This window comes from Microcebus murinus, chromosome 15 (genome assembly GCF_040939455.1).
Source record: "Microcebus murinus isolate Inina chromosome 15, M.murinus_Inina_mat1.0, whole genome shotgun sequence".
In the NCBI taxonomy this organism is placed as follows: Eukaryota; Metazoa; Chordata; class Mammalia; order Primates; family Cheirogaleidae; genus Microcebus; species Microcebus murinus.
In genome coordinates this window covers 23,739,029-23,763,519 of record NC_134118.1, presented here as the reverse complement: position 1 = coordinate 23,763,519, position 24,491 = coordinate 23,739,029, and the positions used below count along the sequence as shown (strand labels likewise).

At 37.0% G+C, this 24,491-nt stretch overlaps 1 protein-coding gene across 7 annotated transcripts in view; it reads right to left on the bottom strand.

The window, feature by feature from the left end:
• The window catches only part of CARMIL1 (capping protein regulator and myosin 1 linker 1), a 318,790-nt gene that overhangs the window by 137,962 nt on the left and 156,337 nt on the right, over positions 1-24,491 (bottom strand). For all 7 annotated transcript variants that reach the window (XM_012741301.2, XM_012741297.2, XM_076010502.1 and 4 more), the window contains 3 exons: positions 13,523-13,598; positions 6,924-7,012; positions 5,397-5,491 (listed from right to left, as the gene is read on the bottom strand). In XM_012741301.2, coding sequence (XP_012596755.1) covers positions 5,397-5,491; positions 6,924-7,012; positions 13,523-13,598 — 260 coding nt within the window. The remainder of the gene's footprint in view (positions 1-5,396; positions 5,492-6,923; positions 7,013-13,522; positions 13,599-24,491) is intronic.

Here is a 24,491-nt window from a genome sequence, read left to right as displayed (position 1 = left end):
CAGTGCTAGCTCACAGTCATTTCTTAGGATTGAATAATATTCCATTGTGAGCATATACCACATTTTAATTATCCACTCATGAATTGACGGGCACTTGGGTTGTTTCCATGACCGTGCAATAGCGAATTGTGCTGCCATAAACATTTGGGTGCAGATGTCTTTATAACAGAATGTCTTATGCTCTTTTGGGTAGATGCCCAACAATGCTATTGCAGGGTTGAATGCTATTTCTATTTCTAGCTGTTTGAGGTATCTCCAAATTCTTTTCCACAAAGGTTGCACTAATTTGCAGTCCCACCAGCAGTGTAAGAGTGTTCCTGTCTCTCGCCAGCATTTGTTGTTTTGGGATTTCTTGATATAGGCCATTCTTACTGGGGTTAGGTGGTATCTCCTTGTGGTTTTGATTTGCATTTCTCTAATAATTAGAGATGTTGAGCATTTTTTTTATATGTTTGCAGGCCATTATTCTGTCTTCTTTGGAGAAGTTTTCTTCAATTCTGTCGCCCATTTCTTGATGGGATTGTTTGATTTTTTTCTTGTTAATTCTTTTAAGTTCTACATAGATTCTTGTTATTGGACCTCTATCAGAGGTGTAGAGAGCGAATATTTTCTCCCACTCTGTGGGTTGTCTATTTGCTCTACTGATGGTTTCCTTGGCTGTGCAGAAACTTTTTAATTTGATCAGATCCCATCTAAATGGTTTTTAAATGACATAATCTAATTTCCAATGAAATGAATGGAAGAAATGAGGACAAATATTCCTAACAAGGCTGAGATCATAAAAATTAGGGTACTGGGAAGGATAAATAGGAAGACTAGAACATGGAGTTTGCAATGTTTAGGGAAGTAAAGCATGTGATATGAGCAGAGAGAAAACTGCATTCTCTGAAAATACTCAGCTTTAGCAAGAAGTAATGTCAGATCCAAAGAGTCACATGACAATGGCTAAGAACACCCTGGTGCAGGTACCTGTTCATCTCAAGAGGACTCACCACAAAATTAGTTAATATTCAGATCTTCTGCTACGAAGCAGAAGTTTTCAAGCCTTTTCTACCGTGATCCACATAAAGAAACAGATTTGACATCATGATGTAGGCACTTCATATAAAAATAAATACACACACATACATTAGTATTAGAAAACTAAAGGTTTTCCTTAAATAATGTATTCTGACATTTTCTATTCTAGTCCATTTCTTTAAAAAAAAAAAACAATGTTTGTCATGAACTATTAGCCTGATTTCATGGCCTACCAATGGGTTTTGATCCACAGTAAGAAAAAATACTGCGTTAGATGAAGGCCAAAGCAAGCTGGTGAGCAGGTGTGGCCTTGTGACCATGGTTAAGAATAGCTTGTGTGTGGGTGGTCTGTTCACCACCTTGAGTGGCTCTTGCAGAGAAGGGGCAGGGCACCCCGCATTTGAAGCATTCCTCCTATACACTGTACCTCTACTGACTAAATCATACTTTAACCTGCTTCACCATATGCCCCTTAACAATCAGAAGGCTGCAGGCTTGTCCTTTATACATAGGTGTGACAAGACGACTGAACTGTAAGGAGCCAAACTTTCTCTCTGAGAGTTTCCAAATAAGCCTCTGAGTGGATGGTAAAGGTGCAAAATCACATCCCATTTGATATTTAAATTCCTCCGAATTCTGTGCTTTTTAACTACTAGACGCTATCTGCCTTGTGTTTCTTTGATTTTCCTTGTAAATAATGTTCCCTGGTTTGGTCTGCTTTATATTCTATACAATTTAATTACAGGCTCCACTCTCATCCTTTGTATTGTTTGTTTTCAAACATAAAATACCATCATTGAAAAGCTTGGAAACAAAAATGACTAAAATTTTTCTCTAGATTGAAATTTCAATAATATTTTATACTCAGTTGGATTTCTTGTGAGGTTTCCATCCATGAGCAGAAAAACTACCAATCATCTTCAGGTATTTAGCCTGAATAAAAAGAAACAATAAAGAATTTGTGTTCAGGAGGCTCAGCCCCAAGAGTGAAGAAAAGAGGGAAATACAGGTGTTGGCAGCTGTCCATGAGGCCTGGCAAATACAGCAATGAATGAATCTACGAGGGGCAGAAATAAGAAAAGTCTGGACCTGTGAAAATATTTTCAAGAATGCCAAAATGTGAGGGTATGCAAACAGAAGTCACACTAGAGTGTTGGTATGTACACTTGAGGCTAAAGAAACCATCCTTGGAATGATTCGTGATGACAACACCTGGAAACAGTGCGCAACTAGATGAAAAGACACAAAACCAGGTCTGGGAGGCAGGAATGCAGAGGGGAAAGGCAGGCAAACACCATCTTTGAACACATGTTCTCACTCCAAACATAAGTAACCTCTATACACTTTACCATGATTTTCAAGTGCCATTTCAAGTACTATATAAGAGAGTTAAATAAAATCAAACTCAATTTAAAGAAACTACTTATTATGTGCAAGGTCTTACACTAGATGCTGTATGTCCTAGAAAGGAAAGGGAGAAAGAAGGGCCAGGAGTTGGGATGAGAGGAAGTAAGGTGGCGGAGGCACTTTCTAGGGGAAGAATCATCCACCCCTAGTTATAATGCAGGCAGAATGAAGGAAGTGCTATCACAGAAGTTTGCACAGAGGCTCCAAGGTGAGGGCAAGATAGAAGAAACTTTATGCCTGAGGCAACAAACCGCCAGATGTGGCTACACCTTAGGGAACATGAGATGCACAACAGGAAAGGAAACAAAGGGTAATTCCTTCTCCCCTCCCAGTCCCCCAAACTCAAACAATATGTTGTCTTTTAGTCTGGCTTCTTTAACTCCACATAATGTTTTTGAGGTTCATCCATGTTGTGGCATGTGTCAGAATTTGTCTTTTATTATGTATTCCATTGTATACATAAGCCACATTTTATTTGCCCAATCACCAGTGATGGACATTTGGGTTGTTTCCAATTTGGGGTTATTATAAATAATACTGCTGTAAACATTCACTCACAAGTCTTTGTGTGGACATGTGTCTCATTTCCCTTGGGCAATATACCCACGAGTGGAATTGCTGGGTCACATGGCAAATTCAAGTTTAACTTTTTAAGAAACAGTCCTAACTGGTTTTCAAAGTGCCTGTACAATTTTGCATTCCCACCATTAATGTATAAGTTTCTGTTTCTTCTGATCCTCTCCAACACATATTTTGATTATAGCCATACTACTGGCTGTCACGTAGGTACCTCATTGTGGTTTTTAATTTGCATTTCCCTAATGACTAAGGAGTGCCCCATTCCTGGTCCACCTGAACTCTGAATTTCATTTGCTTAAAGACCTGCCTCCAACAACTATCTCCCTCTACAAGATTTGTTCTGTCAGTAGATAAATATGATTGAGGTCCTTCCATCTTAAAAACAAAACCAAAATAACCCTCCTTTTTATAAAAAAGTTATCTCCATGATTTCTACTTCATCACATTCACCTCTCTATAGCATTTGATAAACAGAGAAACATTTGTCTTCCTTAGAAATTATTATATTAATAGTATACCCCAGGGAAACTCCTATTCCAGTACTATGCATCCATTATTTTCATTTTTGGCTTATTCTATAAGGGTGATTTTCATGTGATCTAGTTTTCTAATTCAGTCTCAAACTTCCCTTAGATTCACTACTTCAGATACTGGGAAGTTACTTGAGATTTTTGCTTGAATATCACGAGTATCTTTTTCAACACAGAACAATGTCTATACCAGGGACAAAAAGAAAAACTGACCATCTGTATCAGTATCTTGCACTTAGTTTAATAATTATTAATATATAGCACTAAAAAGTAAATATATAGCACTAAATATATAGCACTAAAAAGTAAAAGGTCCTTATTCAACAAAGCTGGAAAACATTTGCAACAGGAAATGAAAACAAAATTGTCCCACTAGAGATCAACCGATTCTTTCTTAAACTTTGTCCATCGATGTTCTACTACTAAGAATTCAAATTCTGAAGTTTCCCTTTCTAAACCTATTGACTCTTCCCTCAATCCACACAAACACCTTTAATGAAACTTTCTGACTCATCACAAACTCTAGTTCTTCAACCTCCCCCTATTCTCACACTCAAATCTTATTAAATATTAAAAGATATTTATGGGAGGCAGAATTCTAAATAGTTCCCTCAAGATTCTCAGCCCTAGTATACAAACCCTGTACAATTACTTCAGGTACTAGGGAGGCTGGTGAATAGTAGACCCTTGAACATCATGGATTTTAACTGCATAGGACCACTTATATGCAGATTTTCTTCCACTTCTGTCACCCCTGAGACAGCAAGACCAACCCCTTTCTTCCTTTGCTTACTCAACATAAAGATGAAAATGAAGACCTTTATGATGATCCACTTCCACTTAAGGGATAGGAAATATATTTTCTTTTCCTTATGATTTTCTTAATGATATTTTCTTTTCTCTAGTTTACTTTATTATAAGAATACAGTATATAATACATGTAACATATAACATATGTGCTAATTGACTATGCTATCGGTAAGGCCTCTCTATTCAACAGGTTATTAGTAGTCAAGTTTGGGGGATTCAAAAGTCATGTGGATTTTTGACTACTCAGGTGGTCGGCGCCCCTCACCTCCACATTGCTCAAGGGTTAAGTGTAATGGGATATCACTACCATGATTAGGTTACTCATCAGTTGACTTTGAATTCATCAAATGGAAATTGTCCTGGGTGTGCCTGAGTTAAGTAAGCTGTTTAAAAGCAACTAAAGCGTCAGAGAGATGTGCTCCAGCTGGCCTCAAACACAAAGCAAACTGCTGTATTGTGAGAGGAGGGGGCCACATGGCGTGGACCTTTCTAGGAGCGCAGCCTCTAAGAGCTGGAAGTGGCCCTCGCTAGCAAGAAAACAGAGAACTCAGTCCTATATCCCCAAGGAAATTAATTACACCAACAACCAGTGAACTTGAGGACTACAGGTCCCAGATGAGATTGCAGCCCCTGTCGACAACTTGATTTCAATCTTATGAGAGAGATCCTGAGCACAGAACTCAGCTAACTAGACCTATACCCAGACTACTGACCCAAGGACACTATGAAATAATAAATTTGTTATCATTTAAAGCTGCCAAGTATGTGGCAATTTGTTATGAAGCAATAGATAACTAATAAGATATTTTAAAAACAGTATCTTCCTTTCCTTTTGTATCATACTGCAAAAAATGTTAAGCAGATTATAAAATTTTAGCATGAGTATTTTCATGAAAGGGTAAAAAGAACTAGAAACCAACAAGATCATCAATAGCATTTATAACCTAATTACAACTTAGCTTGATACTACTCTCTTCAGGCATGGCTAAATTAAAACTGCCTAATCCTCTTACAATTCTGGCATCAGTGATAACATGAACACCACAGTACCTCTGTCCTCCAGTGGGTTGCCAGCAAGGTTAATTGTGTGGAGTCCTGAGTTGGGATTATGCGCTAGAGCACTGGCCAGTTTTTGTGCAAAATCTCTGCAAGTAAACAAAACAATAAGATTAAATAGCACAAAGTATAAGACTGTTCAAATAAAACATTTAAAGCTTAGAACAGAGTAATATCTAAAAAAGAGAAACCTCCCTTGAAATATTAGTCTATATATCATATATTTGTTAATACCCATTAACACTTCATTAGAGAATTTGTAAAGCCAGAAGATAGTTCATTTTGATTGGCCAAAAGCAAAAAGAAAATATAAAATTGCCCCTTTGAAGATACATTGCTGTATGCTATTAATAGTACTTCTTGGCCCCTCCATAATTAAAAATATATATTGGATTGAACCTGCTTTTCGTGTAAATTATAGTTAGGCTATTTACTATATCTTATTTCTCATTTCATGCACTCATGAATGCAAAACTGATTACTCTAATTATTGAGTTTAAAGGCTACAATTTTAACAAAATCAAAATCACTATTTTAGTTATGTGTAACTCGAAAAAACATACTAAGTGCTTTGATTATGAAACTGTCAACCTTCCTCACTTAACAGCAGTAAAATCTTTGTTCTAACAGATTCTAACTCTTAATGCTCCTAACAGTAAGTCTTAGGTAGTGACTACTAAACCACTATATAAAGACTATATAAAAGTGTTAACTTGAAAAGGGAGAGAGATCACTAAAACTGATCAAAGCAAAGCGGTAAAATCACATGAAGTATATTATTACCACAACTACCAGCCGTGATGATAATAAAAGATATGCATAGCATCTACAATGTGAAATGTACTTTTTCAAGTACTTTACATATATTAATTCATTTATCATCACAATTTTAATTCTACAAAGCAGGCACTATTATTATTCCCATTTTAAAGGTGAAGAGACTGAGGCACAGAAAGCATAAACAAGCCAGGAGGCTTCTGGCTGAAGGATCCATGCTCTTAGCCACTATACTATGTGCCCTCAATAATATCAAGGCCAGGTGCAATGGCTCACACCAGTAATCCTAGCACTCCAGGAGGCTGAGGTGAGAGGATTGCCTGAGGCGAGTTCAAGACCAGCCTGAGCATGAGCAGGACCCTGTCTCTACAAAACATAGAAAAATTAGATGGGCATGGTGGTAAGTGCCTGTAGTCCCAGCTATTTGGGAGACTGAGGCAGGAGGATTGCTTAAGCCCAGGAGTTTGAGGTTGCAGTGAGCTACGATGACACCACTGCACTCTAGTGACAGAGCAAGATCTTTTCTCAAAAAAAAAAAAAAAATCAAGTGATACAACAGCAAGAGATGTTATCAGATTCTTGGTCTTCACAATAATGATAGGGATCACAGGGATTTTTTTCCTCAGCAGGGAAAGCACTGTGTATGTGAGTAGCCCAACTTTCTTTTAAACTATGCATTAATTAGCAGAACAAATAGCATAAAGTTTTAAAGTAACATATTCATAAATTCAGGAAAATACTCACGTTCTAAGTCCAGCGTTTTCCAACACCAATTCTTCCAGTCGATTGGACCTACTCACCACCCTCAAGATCTGTTCACAGACATCAGTGGACTGTAACAGAAAACATTCTTTAACTACTCCATAAATCTAAAGAATAAAGCTTCATTTCATTGTTATAAATCTATGCAATGCAAAGTTTAAATTGAATACAACATTCATTCATACATTCATTCATTCAATACAGCTTGAATGAGCATCTACTAGTATGTACTAGCACAATGAAGATCCTGAGAATACAATAACATAAAGGACAAAGTCCCTGCCTTCAAAAGTGTGCCATCCAGCAGGAGAAACAATCAAAAAGAATGCTATAGTCTGTGTTTGTGTCCCCCCAAGAACCAACATGTTGAAAACCTAATGCCCCATGTGATGGTATTAGCAAGTGGGGCCTTTGGGAGATGACTAAGTCATGAGGGTGGAGTCGTCATGAATGAGATTAGTGCCCTTATAAAAGAGGCCCCAGAAAGCTACCTTGTCCCTTATCCCGAAGAAAGGCACAGGTAGAAGACACCATGTAAGAACCAGAAAGCAGGCCCTCACCAGACACCAAATCTGCTAGAGCCTTGATCTTGGACTTCCCTGCCTCCAGAACTGTGAGAAATACACCTCCGTTGTTTATAAGCCACCCAATCTAAGCATGAAGGGACTAAGACACAGAAAATATACAATAATGATTAAAAAAAAAATTTGGCCGGGAGCGGTGGCTCATGCCTGTAATCCTAGCACTCTGGGAGGCCGAGGCGGGCGGATTGCTCGAGGTCGGGAGTTCGAAACCAGCCTGAGCGAGACCCCGTTTCTACTAAAAATAGAAAGAAATTAATTGACCAACTAAAAGTATATATACAAAAAATTAGCCGGGCATGGTGGTGCATGCCTGTAGTCCCAGCTACTCGGGAGGCTGAGGCAGAAGGATCGCTTGAGCCCAGGAGTTTGAGGTTGCTGTGAGCTAGGCTGATGCCACGGCACTCACTCTAGCCTGGGCAACAAAAGTGAAACTCTGTCTCAAAAAAAAAAAAAAATTTTGGTAGTGCAGAATTTGCTAGAAAGAAGCCCCCTAAAAATAAAGAATATGATTCTCCAAAGTCAATCACTTGTCCTGAGAGTGGATGCCCACAAAGGTTGAGGTACAGAGCTGCCCTGAAAAAGCATCTCCTCATTCATGCTGCCCAAGACCACGCTGTGTGCAGAATGTGGAAAGGCATTCGCTGAGAGCTTCATACTAAAGGGACATCTTCTGGTTCATACCAGAGAGAAGCCATTTCAGTGCACTTTTGAAGGATGCAGAAAGTGCTTTTCCCTGGACTTCAATTTGCATACACATGTACGCATCCACACTGGGGAGAAATGTTTTGTGTGTCCCTTTCAAGGCTGAAGCAAGAGGTTTGTTCAGTCAAATTTAACTTGAAAGCTCACATCTTAACTCATGCAAAGGTGCACAAGAACCACTGAAGAAGAAGATGGGAAAGAGCCCTCCCGCAGGATGAGCATATTAACAGCATATGAAGAATAATCAGCAACAAATACGCCTCATTGATTATTGTTTTTAAATCGTTATTACAACCCTAAAAGGCATATTTTTTATGCCTTTTATGTTAATAAAGTGCTCTTATAAACTTTGGGATACCATTTTTAAAATATTATGTATCCTATAGTGTGCTTCTAACAGGAAGGTTAGTGATAAGTTTATTTCAAAAGCATAATTTTAATATATTATGTATTAGATTATTGAATATGAGACTTATTTTGACATACTATAAAATGAATATAAGTTTGATTTTTAATTTTGTAGTTTCCAATTGCATACATTTGCCTTTTAAAAATATACTTCATGGCACATGTGGTAATCCTAGAAATTTCCAATTCTAAAGAATGAAAATTTTGTAGTAGTCAATAAATAAATGAGTAGTTTTAAACATTTTTAAAGTTAAATGTATGTTTTTATGGTTTTTATTTTCTTATTGTATCAAACTGTATTGAAATCATACAGTTAGATGAGTGATTGTTTGATAATGTTAATCCTTTTGAATCCATTTTAGATATTTCTCAAAAAAAGAACATAAAACTGAATATGCTGAATTTGGATTAAAAGAAAAAAAAGCCATAATGCAATTATATAACAATTATGTCTATGAAAATATTTTAAATGGTTACGATACAATGTTAAATAAAAACGCATAATTAGAATAAAATGTTAATAAGATTATAATAATTGAAATGACTAATATATGTAATAAAATCTTGAAGGGAGTATGAAAAATGAAGAGTTGTGCCCTGGTGATAGAATTGTGCATAATTTTCCCTTCTGAATATTTATTAATGTTTCTATATTTACTTATATCCTGCCAATGAAGTTTCAGTTTATTCTGAAACAGAATTCAGTTTATTCTGAAACTAACTGAAGGTGGCTCCTAACCTTATATACATTAAAAAGTGATTTTAAAATCTCATTACAACTTAGGTGCTACTTAAATCCTTTATGATAGGACAGAAAGGGAAAGGGAAAAGGGAAGGGGAAGAGAAGAGAAAAGAAAGCATGTTCTGTGTGCCATGGCATACAGTAGTCAAAGCACTTTATTTTCTTACAATACCACAAAAAAAGATTTACAGTTCTTTGACTTATCAGATCACAAATACCCAACTGGGTTAACCATAATTGGAACAGACTCTGAAATGTAGCACAAGTTCTCTAGCTAAAATGTCCTTAAGAAAACCTAAATTGGAAACATCCCAAGTCCCACAGCATCTAAGGGCTCTCATAATTCTTAAATGCTGTTGGATTCCATTCAGTCTATAATGCCATTTTCACACTATTCCTGGGATTCTAGTGTCTCTCTCTGATTGAGGAAGGAAGGAGAAAAATTAATTCCAATTGACCTGATGCCTGAAATTTACATTATGCTGACGGTTATGATTTTCAAAGTGGTAACACCCTTATCAGTATAATTCTCTGACAATGTATACTCAAGGGAACTGATCTTATTCTGTGTTGTCATGATAAAAAGTGATTGCTTAGATAATGTTTTTGCAGGGATTATCCTAATTTCCAGAAATAATCCTTGGGATCATTACCATTTCTAGGCAACCTTGCAGAGAGCATCCAGGAAAATAATTTACCAAAACAGGGCTTTGAAGAGTTAATGCCCTTTGGGGTATAAACACTATAATAAAAATTTACTAAAGAAAATTTAGGAAATTATATTCAGCTTTCTTTCAGATGCCAGTAAGGGAGAAGTGTAACATGTCATTCATGATTACATGCATTTTACTAATTTTTATTAAGTGCCAACTATATGAAAAGCATTATTTTCTCCTCTGAAGAATATACAGAAATGCAATATTTAAAGAGCTACACAAACCTAGATACTAAGTAAAATGTGATAATTACAATGGTACTTGCCAGATGCCTACTTGCATGCTCAACACTATGTTCACTGATTTAGGAAGAATTTTTAAAAATGAATATAATGATTCTCCAAGAGCTTACATTTAGTTAAAAATCAAACGTATACAACAAAAACTAAAGGCACTATAAAGTAACAAATGAAATAGTACAAAATAAAAATAAAGTAAATACAGAACTTTAGAACTAAAAGAAACCATATACATTATCTGGTCCAACCACATCATCTTTAAAAGACTAAAAAAAAACAAAATGCCATTAAGCTCACCAACTTGCCTGGGTTACAAAACTAAAGAAGTGGAGCAAGACTCCAATTCTACTGCTTTTTAAATGAATCAAAACTATTGGGCAGAAACATAGTCCTAACGGCAGAATACTTGGTAGCTTTTTAAAAAAAATCTTTTATTTAAATTTGGAAGAGTGACTACTAATTTGCTTCATAAGCATAAAGCATAAAAATAAATCTTATTTTTCTTGTGGTACCTTAGCACAGGAGGCTTTTAATGGGCTAGGAACAATCTTAACCCAGATAGCTCATCTAATTTGAGAAGAAGCCACTTATTTTTGTCATGCACTTTATGTTTAAAAAAATCCAAAGAAGATGTTCTTCTCCATCTTGCCCTTTCCTTCAAATAAACCCAAAGTAGAAAGTGTTCTGAGCCGGGCGCGGTGGCTCACGCCTGTAATCCTAGCTCTTGGGAGGCCGAGGCGGGCGGATTGCTCAAGGTCAGGAGTTCAAAACCAGCCTGAGCAAGAGCGAGACCCCGTCTCTACTATAAATAGAAAGAAATTAATTGGCCAACTGATATATATATAAAAAAAAAAATTAGCCGGGCATGGTGGCGCATGCCTATAGTCCCAGCTACTCGGGAGGCTGAGGCAGAAGGATCGCTCGAGCCCAGGAGTTTGAGGTTGCTGTGAGCTAGGCTGACGCCACGGCACTCACTCTAGCCTGGGCAACAAAGCAAGACTCTGTCTCAAAAAAAAAAAAAAAAAAAAAAAAAAAAAAAAAAGAAAGTGTTCTGAGACTGCCCATTTCCCACCAAAAGGAAAAGTATCATTTCTTTTTAACTTTGGGTGAAAAACATGAAGAATTTAGTATTATTTTTGAAGACCTGTATATTGATAGCTAGGAAGATCACGTTTTATTTTAAAATACCAAATATTAAAAATATATGCAAATGTATTTTTGTGTTTAAATCTCAATTAATAGAAAAGCAATAGCAGCAGTCTTCAAATCCTGTCACTCTACTTCCTTTCATCCCAGAACACTCAAGAAAGCATACAAACATTCACATGCTTTGTTTTGCCAGGGCTGAAATTAGGTGAATATTTTCTGTCCTAAGCATCGAAGCCAGCTAAAAGGAGATGATACCTGGGGGGAATAATGACTGAATGACAGCACCAATTGCTTGGACACCTTCCTGTAATAGTAACTTGGAACAATTTCCAAAAGTGGGATATCCACAACCTTCTGGAAACCCTCTGGAGGAACCCCATTTTGAAAACCATGAGCATATATGAATGTTTGAATAAACCAGGAAAACTGACTTGGTAGCAAGCCATTGTTTTCTCCGATCCCACGATCCCTGGGCTAATCTACCTCTCATTCCTCCAATGCCTCCCCTTTCCCACCTATAATCTTTGCTGGCTCAGTCCTGGAAAGGATCCCAAATCATCAAGCATCAAACAAGAATATTCTATTCCCAGGCTCCCATCATGGCTACCCATCTTCCCTGAGGGCTCACCTGGCTCCCACTCCTGCCACCCCTAGCTCCATCATCACTGCTCGAACATAACTGCTGTTCCATCGAAACAGTTCATGTAATTCACACTCCCATATTTATTCATTTCTCAATCTCTTAGCTAGTCTGATTGTGATGATGGTAACAACAGTTAACAGTTATGAAATGCCTGCAATATGTCAGCTATTATGTTAGAATTTCTACACACATCATTTATTCATCTCAACCACCAGCAAATTAGTTATATTGCTATGTTCATTTAACAAAGTTATTTGATATCTGACATCTATAATTAAGCCAATTTTAACTGAGTACTACTATGAGCTATACCATGTGATAAGGACTGGATATAGATGAATAAGAACTGAACTCCAAGTAGCTCTCAACAATAGGTACGTATGAAGCTGAGGTTCTAGAAGGTCATGTAACTTATCTAAGGTCACACAGCCTTGTAATAAGAGTCATAATCTGAAACTGATGCTTCTGATTCCAAGTCCACACTCTTTTCCTGTACCACAATGGCTCCTAAGAGACCCCAAATGAGTTCAGCCCACTCTCATAATCCCTCAAGCCACCTCAACTCTAGGCAAATTCAGGGAACCATGAGCCCGCCTACTAGCCAGTCTCAACCCTCTACTTCATACAGATCCATCTCTCAATCCAAATCCAATCTCTTCACTAGGAAAATCTTAAACCCCCAGATTCCACAATCTCTGAAAGCTGGAGACTTGAATGTTAAGAGTCTCCAATAAAACAATATCTAAATTATTTCTCATCCTAAAATGAAGCATCAGAAAGTTAAGTCATGGATAAGCATCTGTCTACATGACTGCTTTGAACCTGCAAAATCCCCAACAGAGAATCTTATTTTCCACTAGTAAAATAGTCCAAATATTTGACTTCTCCATACCTTATGAAAACTAACTGATTTCACTTTTATTTCATTTTACTTACAAATAAATCTGCCTAAAAACCCATTCAGAAAATCAACATTAACTATCATAACTCAACCAGGTCTACCTGTTAACATTTTCTTTCCTAAATTCTCAGGATGGGAATCTTTGTGGAGACAAAAGGACAGGAATATAAAATCTGCTATTTGCAGCTGTGCAGATGTAACTGTAATGAGTTTGTACTGAAGGCTACATTAAATGTATCTTTCCACATTTCATCCACAGTTCATCTTCTAAAATTGCCAGAAGCAGCTAAAAATATGAGGAAATACTTCTTTGAAGCATCTCACAATATAAACTTTATAAAATGTTATGCAAATCATTTACAGGAAAATAGCTCCTCAAGAAACAAAATGTATGTAGCTTACCAGCATGGTAGAAAACATTTTGGTATTTTTACAATTATCAGGTTTTTGAAATTCAGCAAAGCCAAGCAATATTTTCTGTATCTTTGATCACTTACCAGTTTTAGATCCTTAGAGGACAGCTTTGTGAACCACTGATTGTATTCCAGAGCAGCAATGATAGGTATTAGGTCCCTAAAAGCAGAAATAACAAAGTACATGAAAGTATTCTTACAAAAGAAACATTGGTACTTGATTTTTAATACATGACATCTAGATTTAATTCGTATTATTCACAAACCCAATATCCAGCCTAAACTATTTTGACCACTGGACAACAATTAAATTCTCTAAGACAGGTCTTCTATACAAAGCAAGCAGAATTCCCAAAAGTTGAAGTAAATTGCCTCTAGGGACTCTGATTCCTACTCCCAAAGGAAACAGGGTTGGCAGCAGTGTAGCTTGGAGAATCTCTTTGATCTAAGAGAAATCATACATCGAATTCCATACCAACAAGTTTTATTTGTTTAGATTGCTACTTCATAAATTTTTAACCATCAATTATCTCATAGAGAAGTCTCTAGTCAGGAATTTACATTGCAAGCAAATATTGTGCCTACCCTGACAATAAGTGACATCAGATGGATTTCCAATGCTTAGCAAGCATTTTTGCAACCATTTGGTAGGTTTTGTTTTTTGTTTTTTGTTTTTTTTTCTGTTCTTAGAAGTGATTACATCCATGAGATCGTCCAGGTGCATTTTCATCCAATGCTGCATATCAGCTCTTCAGCCAGAAAGTGAAGCTATTTGCGTGAGAGATTTGCCTCCACTCTAATTTTCCAGCCTGAGCGCCCAAAACATGTCCCATCTCATACACAAGAAAAAAAAAAAGCCAACAATGTGCTACTCATCTAACATGATATGCAATTTCATATTTGGAATTATCTTTTACTGCTGTGTTCACTTATGAAAATCTATGTGTCCTTAAATGACTATATTACATATTCTCTCCTCTAATTCCTCTCCTGTTCAACCCCTAGCACATTGCTTGCATCTTTATTTAGCATTTATTTTATTCTATTTTCTAATATAGTTTGTTGCCTTAAGCATCTGTTCCCTGCCACCCTCAATTTTAAGTTCTTTGAAAACCAAGTCATCGTCTATTTCAGTTTTTTGGCTTTAGTGAGTCCGTATCAGTTTTATCATCAGTGCATGACAAACAGCAGATACTCAATTTTTACTGAAATAGAAAAGAAAGACAGAAGGTGGAAAGATGGCTGAGAATCAATATTATCTGATAGCTTCTGGGTACCAGGCCCTGTGCTTGGTACTCTACATAGACCAGCTCATTTAAATCTCAAAACAACTCTAGAAGGCATTATTGTTTACATCTTACAGATGAAGGAACAGATGTTCAGAAAATAAAGTGAAACTAGGCCAAAGGGACAGAACTATGGTGAATCCAGACTCTGAGGCACCACATGTGTGCAGTTTCATTAGACATGCTTTAAAAAAATGAGTTCCCACAGGTAGTAGGGAAAAACAATGCAATCGTTTAAGGAATAAGTAGGCCCAGTCATCTGTCTCCATATGCCAGGTTTTCTACTGACAAGGCTCTCTATTAACTTTCCATAAGTTTAAAATTTAAAAAGAAGTTTTAGATTAAAAACTGAAAATAACTCTTTCATAGTTGTTTTATGGTCTTCTTCCCTATCTTCATCCCCTTCCATTGACCAAGTGCTCTGTGCTCAGAACAAGTTCCAGCATCTCTCCCTACTGCCTAATGACAGGTTGTAGCTTCTCTGAGAATGAATTCTATTTTGTTAGAGAGAGCCCCAAAGCCCACATTGTTCAAGGGATTTGTTAAACACTTCAACATTCAGAACTATGCCAAAGCATTCTCATCTCATCTCCTTTTGCGGATTCTATGTCAAGAAGCAACCACACTTCAGAACCTCTTTATTGTGTATTCTATTCTCTCACTGAATCTGATTTGAAGTATGACTGGCTTTTGTCATAGAGAAAGTCACTTTCAGGAACTGAAGGGCACATCATGAATAGAACCAGGTTTTAGATGCATGCGTGGGTGAAACAGCATCATCTCCACATACAATATGCAAACCCCTTGGAAAAAATATTCTGGTACAATACAAGTCAAATCTAATACTTAATAACACCAGAAATGCTTATGGTATATAATAGCATTAAATTTTTTAAAATGCAACATTCTAGATGTACATTTGTGTGACAGTCAACAATTATGATAAAAACTACATATAAAATGATGGGTATAAATGTTCACAAATTTATATAATAAAACATCATAAGGATACCTTGTCTAGGTGTTAACATTAAAGGTGATACTAATTTTTTTCTAACAAAACTCTTGTATTATTGTAAAATTTTTTCTATAATGATTCACATATATAATCTAAAAGAGTTATAAAATTAAATGTTCTAAGGATGGTATAAATACAATTTTGTTCTAGAAAAAATTATCCATGAAGATGATGGAGATAAAGCATGTTGGCATGGTTTGATACCAGGTTTCTCTAACTTATACTAATGTCTAGGCTCTTTAATGATTGAAAAAATAACAGTTTGGCCGGGCGCGGTGGCTCACGCCTGTAATCCTAACACTCTGGGAGGCCAAGGCGGGCAGATTGCTTGAGGTCAGGAGTTTGAGACCAGCCTGAGCAAGAGCGAGACCCCGTCTCTACTATAAATAGAAAGAAATTAATTGGCCAACTAATATATAGAGAAAAAATTAGCCAGGCATGGTGGTGCATGCCTGTAATCCCAGCTACTCAGGAGGCTGAGGCAGCAGGATTGCTTGAGCCCAGGAGTTTGAGGCTGCTGTGAGCTAGGCTGACGCCAGGGCACGCACTCTAGCCTGGGCAACAAAGCGAGACTCTGTTTCAATCAATCAATCAATAAATAAAAATTAGAAGGAGACAATCACATATCTTAAGTCACTCAGTAAATATTTATTTAGTACTTACTAAGTACAAGGCAGGGTTACTAGGCTCTGAGGGCTAAAACATGAGTAAAAGGAGTAGATCTTGTTCCTTGCCACACTCCAGGGGGGAGGAAAGACCTCTGCTCAACTATCTGTAGCACAATGGGAGACATGCTGAATACAGGGAATGCTAAAAAGAACCATAAGAACGCAGTAGAACAGTAAGCAATTCAGTCTGGAGTAGATGGGGAAGCGTTCACAGGATTTAAAAGATAGAAAGGGGCCAACCAGGCAGGAAGATAAAAATACAGCATTTCAAGTAATTAATAACAGCATATATGCGGGCATGGAAACCTGAACACGCCCAGCAACTCCATCCATTCATATAATCAACAAGTGCCTCCCATTGTACTAGAATCACTGGCCTAGACATAATAATGAACATAGCAAATGTTCCCTGCCCTGTGACAGTGACGGCCTAGCACAGCCTAGCAGGAGACTCTGGAAGGAAAAGCAACTATTAATATAATAGAGTGAAATAAGCCCCACAGGGTAGGGGGAATACAAGATACTATGGGTGCATATAAAAGGGATGCTCATCAAGCAGGTCAAGAAAGGCTTCTTATGGGAAGGTATTGAGCCCTCAAAGATGAGGGAGTGGGATGAGACATATAATCTAGGCAGAAGAAATGGGCAACAAAGTATAGTTTAGTCTACGGGTTTTTACACCTGACAGCAAAAGCATGATCCAAAAAGAAAAAAAATGATAAACTGGAGTTTATCAAAATAAAAAACTTTTGCTCTGAAAAAGATGTTAAGAGAAGGAAAAGACAAGCCACATACAGGGAGTAAATATTTAGAAATCACATTTCTGACAAAGGACTTTCATGCTGAATGTATGAAGAACTCTCAAAATTCAACAATAAGAAACAATCACCTCAATTTTTTTAAATGGGCAAAAGATCTAAATAGACACTTTACCAAATAAGGTATATCCATAGAAAATAAGTACATGAAAAGATGCTCAAAATTATTAGGCATTAGGGAAATGCATTAGGGAAAAACCAAAATGAGACACTACCATATACCTATTGAATAGCTTAAAAAAGAAGAAAAAAAAAAATCCCAGATAATACCAAGTGCTGACAAGGACGCAGAGCAACCAGAACTCTCAAACATTGCTAACGAGAATGCAAAATAGCACACTCAACATGGAAAACAGTTTCACAGCATCTTAAGTTTAACATATACTCGCCATCTGACCCAGAAATCTCATTCCTAGGTAGTTACTGAAAAGAAATAAAAATCTGCTCACACAAAACTTATATGCTATTATTTATAAGAACTGTGTTCATAATTGCAAGAACCTGGAAACAGATGTCCTTAAAAGATACTGCATGATTTTCAAGGATAGGTTAGAAAACACAGTAACACAGCTTCTACCCAGTTCTCTCTCTTGGCAAACTCGCCCACAGAACCCAGTTGCCTTGCTGTGAGGAAGTCCAGGCCACACAGAAAGGCCACATACTGGTTTCCCAACAGATAGCCAGTATCTAACCACAAGACAAGTGAATGAGAAAGCCTTCACTGTAACTCATAATTGTTCTTGCTGTGGGCCACTGAGTTTGGGGTGGTTTATTACACAGCAATAGACAACAGAACACTTAGTATCTAGAAATAAGTCTTGAAAACTACACTAAGGAAGCATTGACTGCAGGCAAGGTAGCCATAGAAAGCTTTTAAGCAAGAAATATTTTGAAAGTTAATTTCTGCAACGTCCCTAGGAGGTATCAGAGGCAAAGTAACAGTCTCTGCAGTGCAGGCAGGATGTATCAGAGATGCAAATGAAGTCTGAAGCAGCAGGTGTGTTGAGGGGCTAAATAAGAGCCAAAGCAAAATAGAGAATTTTTTCCAAATTAATTTATAGATTTAATGCAATCTCGGCCAAAATATGCATACTTTTATGAGGAAACTATAAAGAAACACAAGAACTACTGGGATAATTATTATAACTGGGCAGGGGAGGGGGAGAAGGAGAGAACTGTGATTAAAATTGATATATGTAAGCCTTCTAAGGAGAGGCAACAGCCTATTTCTTTACCTAAAGTGGTGGACATAGTGGTTGAATTCACAATTATTTGCATCCTAGTACATCTCTACACACTTTTCTCTAAGGAGACAAGTACAAGGATGGTCTTAGCAGCATTGTTCATAAAAGGCAATAGGCTAACCAAAATGTTTGGCCAACATCCAGTAAAATGAATAAATTGTGAAATGTTCATATACTAGACTATAAAACAGAAACAAAAGTAAATAAACTATAGCTACACACATCAACATGTAATACTTCTATTTCTTAGATTCTTAATACCTCTCAATCTGGCTGCAATATGCAGAGAATGAGGAACTTTCAGTCTAAAAAGACCAAATCCCCAGGAAGTACCTCAGCAAACACCTATGTTAAAGTCAAGGTCTAAATTGAATGACATTCAGGACTTCTAGAATTCATTATTCTCTGGGCATCAAGCCACCATGGCAGCTAAAACAAACATGGAGACTAAGGACCAGGGAGACCCAAGCTTCATGCAACAAATAATTCTGCATACATCAAAAAACTGTGGAGACAGTAATAATCAAAACTCTGATGCGGTCCTACTTGAATAGAAAATATACAAGACAGTACATAAGTAATTTCATTTCTGAGAGTTCATTTTCCCAGATGGCTTTCTTAGGACACAATAATAAGTGAGCACATAAGCAAATCTTGGATAAGTGAGCACATAAGCAAACCTTGGATAAATATTCAATTTGACACTCACATGGGCTTCCCCACTGCTGTTTTGATACCACCTCACTGCAAAGAACTACCTGGATTCCTCCAGTGGAGTTTATTTTTATGAGAACCCTTACTCATGTGTTCACTAAGTGCCACTGTGGTTACATTACACAAGTAGAAGGGTTTCTAAACATCAGCCATTATCTTACTGACTGATTTTCTCATGGTGAGAAGTGGGAACAGCTTTTTGCCATCAGTCCATGACATTTATTGTTCATCCCACTGTGTTTTGCTTTGACTTCCTAAGAAAATCTTAATTACAATGTGACCTTTGATCTGAAGAGGAAAGTTAGCCTTAAAGAGTTAGAACAGATTAGGGAACGCTCTCATGAGTCTTAGCTACATGGCAACATAGCATTCTCCATTTCCATATGTCACTTCTACCATTTCCTTAAAATGGGAGCAAAAATATTTTAAGACTTCAAAGCCTGAGAAAGTACAGCATTAACATCTCTTAGAGCCACATGGCATAATCCTTTCTTACACAACACTGAAGAGAGATGAGACAGTCAACATTCACTAATATTTTTACAGATAAATTTATTATACAGAGTTTTTTATTTTGTTTTGTTTTGTTTTTAATCTAATCACCGATCATGAGTTGTGAGAAAAGTTGGCATCTTTATTTCTTATTTCAGTTGACACTTCTGAATAATCCAAAAATTCCCTTAAAACTCAAAAGAATCAAATTTATTTCTTATATCTTTCTATAAGAAAAAGCGATCATAAAACTGGTAAAATAAGAACATCATAGAAAAGATGCCTCTGGAAAGCCAGAATTTTCTGTAATGTAGGGATTTTGTAACTTTAATTCTTTTTTTTTTTCAATTCAGAAACTCATCTACTTTATAGAATTATTCATTTAAAAAGAAGACAAACCTTTTTGGATATAGAAATAACCATTTATGTGAACATTTTGAATACTATCACAAAATGGTTTAAAATACATTAATCCATACAATCTCCACAATAACTGGGTGGGGGGATTATTATTATCCCATTTTACAGATGAAGACTGTCAAGGCATAGGAAGGTTAGATAACCTACCTATGGTCACAAAGTTAGTCGAGGTACAGCCAGGATTCAAACCCAGCCATTGTGACTCAGGAGCCCATGTCTTAACCACTGGACTATCATCTCACTAATGACTAATCTGACTTTCATCATTTTGTCAAAATAATCTTCAGCCTACTCTAGAAAGGAACCAGGATTGTATGTCCATAGGTTTTCAGATTGAAGAATCAAAAACTTGTCATCACAATTAGTCAATCATTTGGTTTCTGATTTTAAAGTCAATACTAAGATGTATTCTTTTTTTAATTATCTAATATGTATTCTGAAGTGATTTCTCAAATAACAATTGTATACTACTCTTGTTTCTAAACATCAACAATAAACTGCTAATATGTGGGGCTATTTTAAGAAGAAAAATGTAAAAACTAAGAAATCAGCGAGAGATTCAGAGTCTAGATCTCTTGCCAAATTCTTTGCTAGTCTAGATTCCAGATAACCTATTATTAAACTGGTCTCATCCTATTATTAAACTCATCTTTCTGATCTGTGTGATTTCATAAGAATTTAATTTTCCCAGTTATTATTTTCAGGCAAAATTTCCCTCCTGATTCCCTTTACCCTGCCTGCCATCTCCCTGCAATTGTAAAAACACTGTGACTTTTAAATAGACAGTGTGAAATCTGCCAGGAAAGTGTTAAAGAACAAAAATAATTGACAGATTTGAAGGCTGTCTAGCAAGCCCCACAATCTACTATGTGGGGAAAGCACAAATATAGAGAGCAATAATAATTCAATGAACAACATCATGATTATTTTTAGTCTATCCACATACCAGAGGAGTGAAGATTTCCCCTAATAAATCTCACAAACATTTAAAGGCTCAAAGGAGGTGTTTTATGCAGGAGCGCAATGTCTTGCCACTCTTCATGCTCTGTGCCTGCACACAATGCAACACGACTTGTGGCAAGGCTGGGAAAACTCCATGTCACAGCATTATCACCTTCCTGACAGTCACTGACAGCCTTTCTAGGGACATTTGAGTCTTTTCTCTGTTACATCTACTTTGAAAATGGAAGTTGGAGATCTTTAAAATGTTTAAAATGTCATGAATTAGCTGTTCCTTCCTGGTATCCTAACTCATACAGAGACATGTCCTGTGTATTATTAAATTACTAGTCTGACCACTCACCAACTGTGAAGGATGTGACTACCTGAAACATGAGGACAGTCCCAGGGGTCTAAGAGAGTGGTTTCTAAATTTTTTGATCATTTATTCCTAACATCAAAGTATTTTGAACATTTCTTCCCCCCCCCAAAAAAAATGTGTTTATAAATCATATACATGTGCTATTGTACTCATATATTAGGCTCAGTATAAAACATACACACACATAAATAAAATGGATAAGAAAAAAATAAACAAAAAAGTTCTACTATTAGCTTCACATTCTCTAATGTATCATCACCTTATTCTTTATTCACCCCACTGATTTCATCTCACCCAGACTGGGGATCACTGTTCTACAGAACAATCATTTAGAGAAATAGTGAGGAATGGAAACAGAAACCAATGCTGCACACACCTGATGCCACACTCCAAATGGTATTTCCTCCTTTTTAAACGAGCACAGGAATAAAAAAAATGGAGCTTTGATACGGAAAGAATTACACCAGTGCCCTTAGGACAACCTTGTCAAACATAATCCACACTCAGAACTCTTTCCTGATATCACACCCAAAAATGTCACCTTGATGAGTAAGAAATATGACTACACAAAAGCATGAGTCTGCTGGATGGGCTCTCATGAGCCAAGTTTAAACTCAATGATGCATGTTGTTAAGTCTTTGAAGGATTCATGAGATTAGCTCCTCCTAAAAATCTGCTGGGAATAAGAGAAATCGATGTATTTAAAGCTACATATTCTCTTCCCCTTGGCACCATTACCTATACCCTCTTAATTCTGTGCCAGTCAAAATTACAGTATAATTACATTTTTAACATGTCAGCTCACAGACCTTCAAGAGATCCCATGAGAAATTTATAATGCCTTTTTCAGTCTATGCTTCTTTTTGGCCCACTGATACCAAAACCAGAACAAACTGAAATAATATACTTTAATAAAATTTTGAAACCTATAAAAAACTGTTGAGTGGGCACTTCTCCAAGTACTTCCTAATTACTGTTCTCAAGAGACTAACTGGATGGATCTAGCATAACCACACTCATCCTCACACCTAGATGCTTATTTGGCAACAACAGATGCAGGGCCCTACATTCAGTTCTGATAAAGCCATAGTAAATAAATAAAGAAAAGGAAACATTATTGCAGAATTTAAGTTGCTTGTAAATCTCCCTTGAAGCACCAGATAGGTAGCAGAATATACAGAAACAGAATGGCTATTCTATAAAGAAGGGCGAACTCCAGCTGGATGACTAATAAAAGAAGCCTTGGGATGATGCACCTATCTCTCCAGTCCTCAGTTCATGAGGCTAAACAGATCACAAGACATAAGGGTCATAGTGTCCTCAAACTGGGCCTATCTTTGAAGAAGAGCAGATCCAAGGCAAATTGGAGAGGTAAGAACATTAATAGGGTCTCTTTGATAAGAGCTGTGACAAAGGAACTGCCCTTTCGCCACACCTGTGCCTTCTTCTAAAACCACCTCCCACGTGTGTGAGGGGGGCACGCACACAGGATGTTGTTGCCTCCGTCTCTGTGCTTCAGTTGAACAGGCTGCCAAAGCCACATTAAGTCCTCCCTGTTTCCAGACCTGTATCAATGACCGAAGTCTCCCGCTTTGGATCTAAACTAGCCCTGGGCAAAATGGTAGTTATGAACCCAGAGGTATTAAAAAAAAAAACAAAAAACAATGACATGGGTGAATAAACTAAATGAAACATATGGAACTGTATAAGAATCCAGATAGGATTTAGCCATGGGTAGGAGCAAAATGGAGTTAAGAATGCCACTAAAGCAATAATTGCCAGCCTGAGTATGGGGGAGAAAGTATTCCAGTAATCTGATGGGCTTTCTCAAAACAATCCCTCAACCTCTCAGTATTCTGATTTTCTCCTCTAGAGAAGATCAGTTTCCCTTGACAATCCTTTATTCTGGGACAGTGGTTTAACTGACAGTATCATTTCATAAAGCATGAGCAAGACAGACATAGCCCAGTCCTCACTGAATTTGCATTCCCATGACACTAATAGCTTTTACGGCTATTAAGAATGAACATTTCTAACTATGATGACTAAATACAATGGTAAGAAAAAGTGGAATGAAAAGTAAAGCTTTGGTCAGGCACGGGGGCTCACGCTGTAATCCTAGCACTCTGGGAGGCCAAGGTGAGCGGATTGCTCAAGGTCAGGAGTTTGAAACCAGCCTGAGCAAGAGCAAGACCCAGTCTATACTATAAATAGAAAGAAATTAATTGGCCAACTAATATATATAGAAAAAATTAGCCGGCATGGTGGCGCATGCCTGTAGTCCCAGCTACTTGGGAGGCTGAGGCAACAGGATTGCTTGAGCCCAGGAGTTTGAGGCTGCTGTGAGCTAGGCTGACGCCAGGGCACTCACTCTAGCCTGGGCAACAAAGCAAGACTCTGTCTCAAAAAAAAAGAAAAAAAAAAAGGAAAGCTTTGAATGACTGCCAAGCAGGAAAGTGTTCTTATTAACTCTATGAAATGGGTACAGCCTTCATACAGCCTATGAAATGGGTACAGCCAATGAAGTTTGGCTGTCAGTAGTAAGTTCGGATATCTACTTACAAATGCACGCAGAATCTTATTTTAATAAATGCAAATGATAAACAAGATTACTTACTTGTATCTGAATTATGTTCAATAAGGATAACATGGAAAACTATTGCCATAGTGGGAAAATTCATGTATACATATGAGAACTGTTGCCCTTATTTGAAACTATTAAGTAACTTGAGTTGGACTCATAGCCCATTTAATGTCTGCTCTTACACTTCCAATTTGCCTAACCCCTCCATTCTCTTTTCTATTACTTACACCCAAATAAGAAAAATACCAGAAGAGGTATTGGAAAAGTTCTGTAAAAACCTCTCAGATTTAAAAAATGACCCACATCATGCTCAGATTATGCCACAATGAATCCTTCCAGACAACTGTACTATTTAAGTACAGATTGATTCTTTCATGGATAAGTATGTTCACACTTCTGCTACACAGAAATGTTCACCGAATAACATGTTGTGAATCGACTATTAAAAAAGGCCATCCAAGAGGAGAATAACCTTTTTCTGTAGAAGC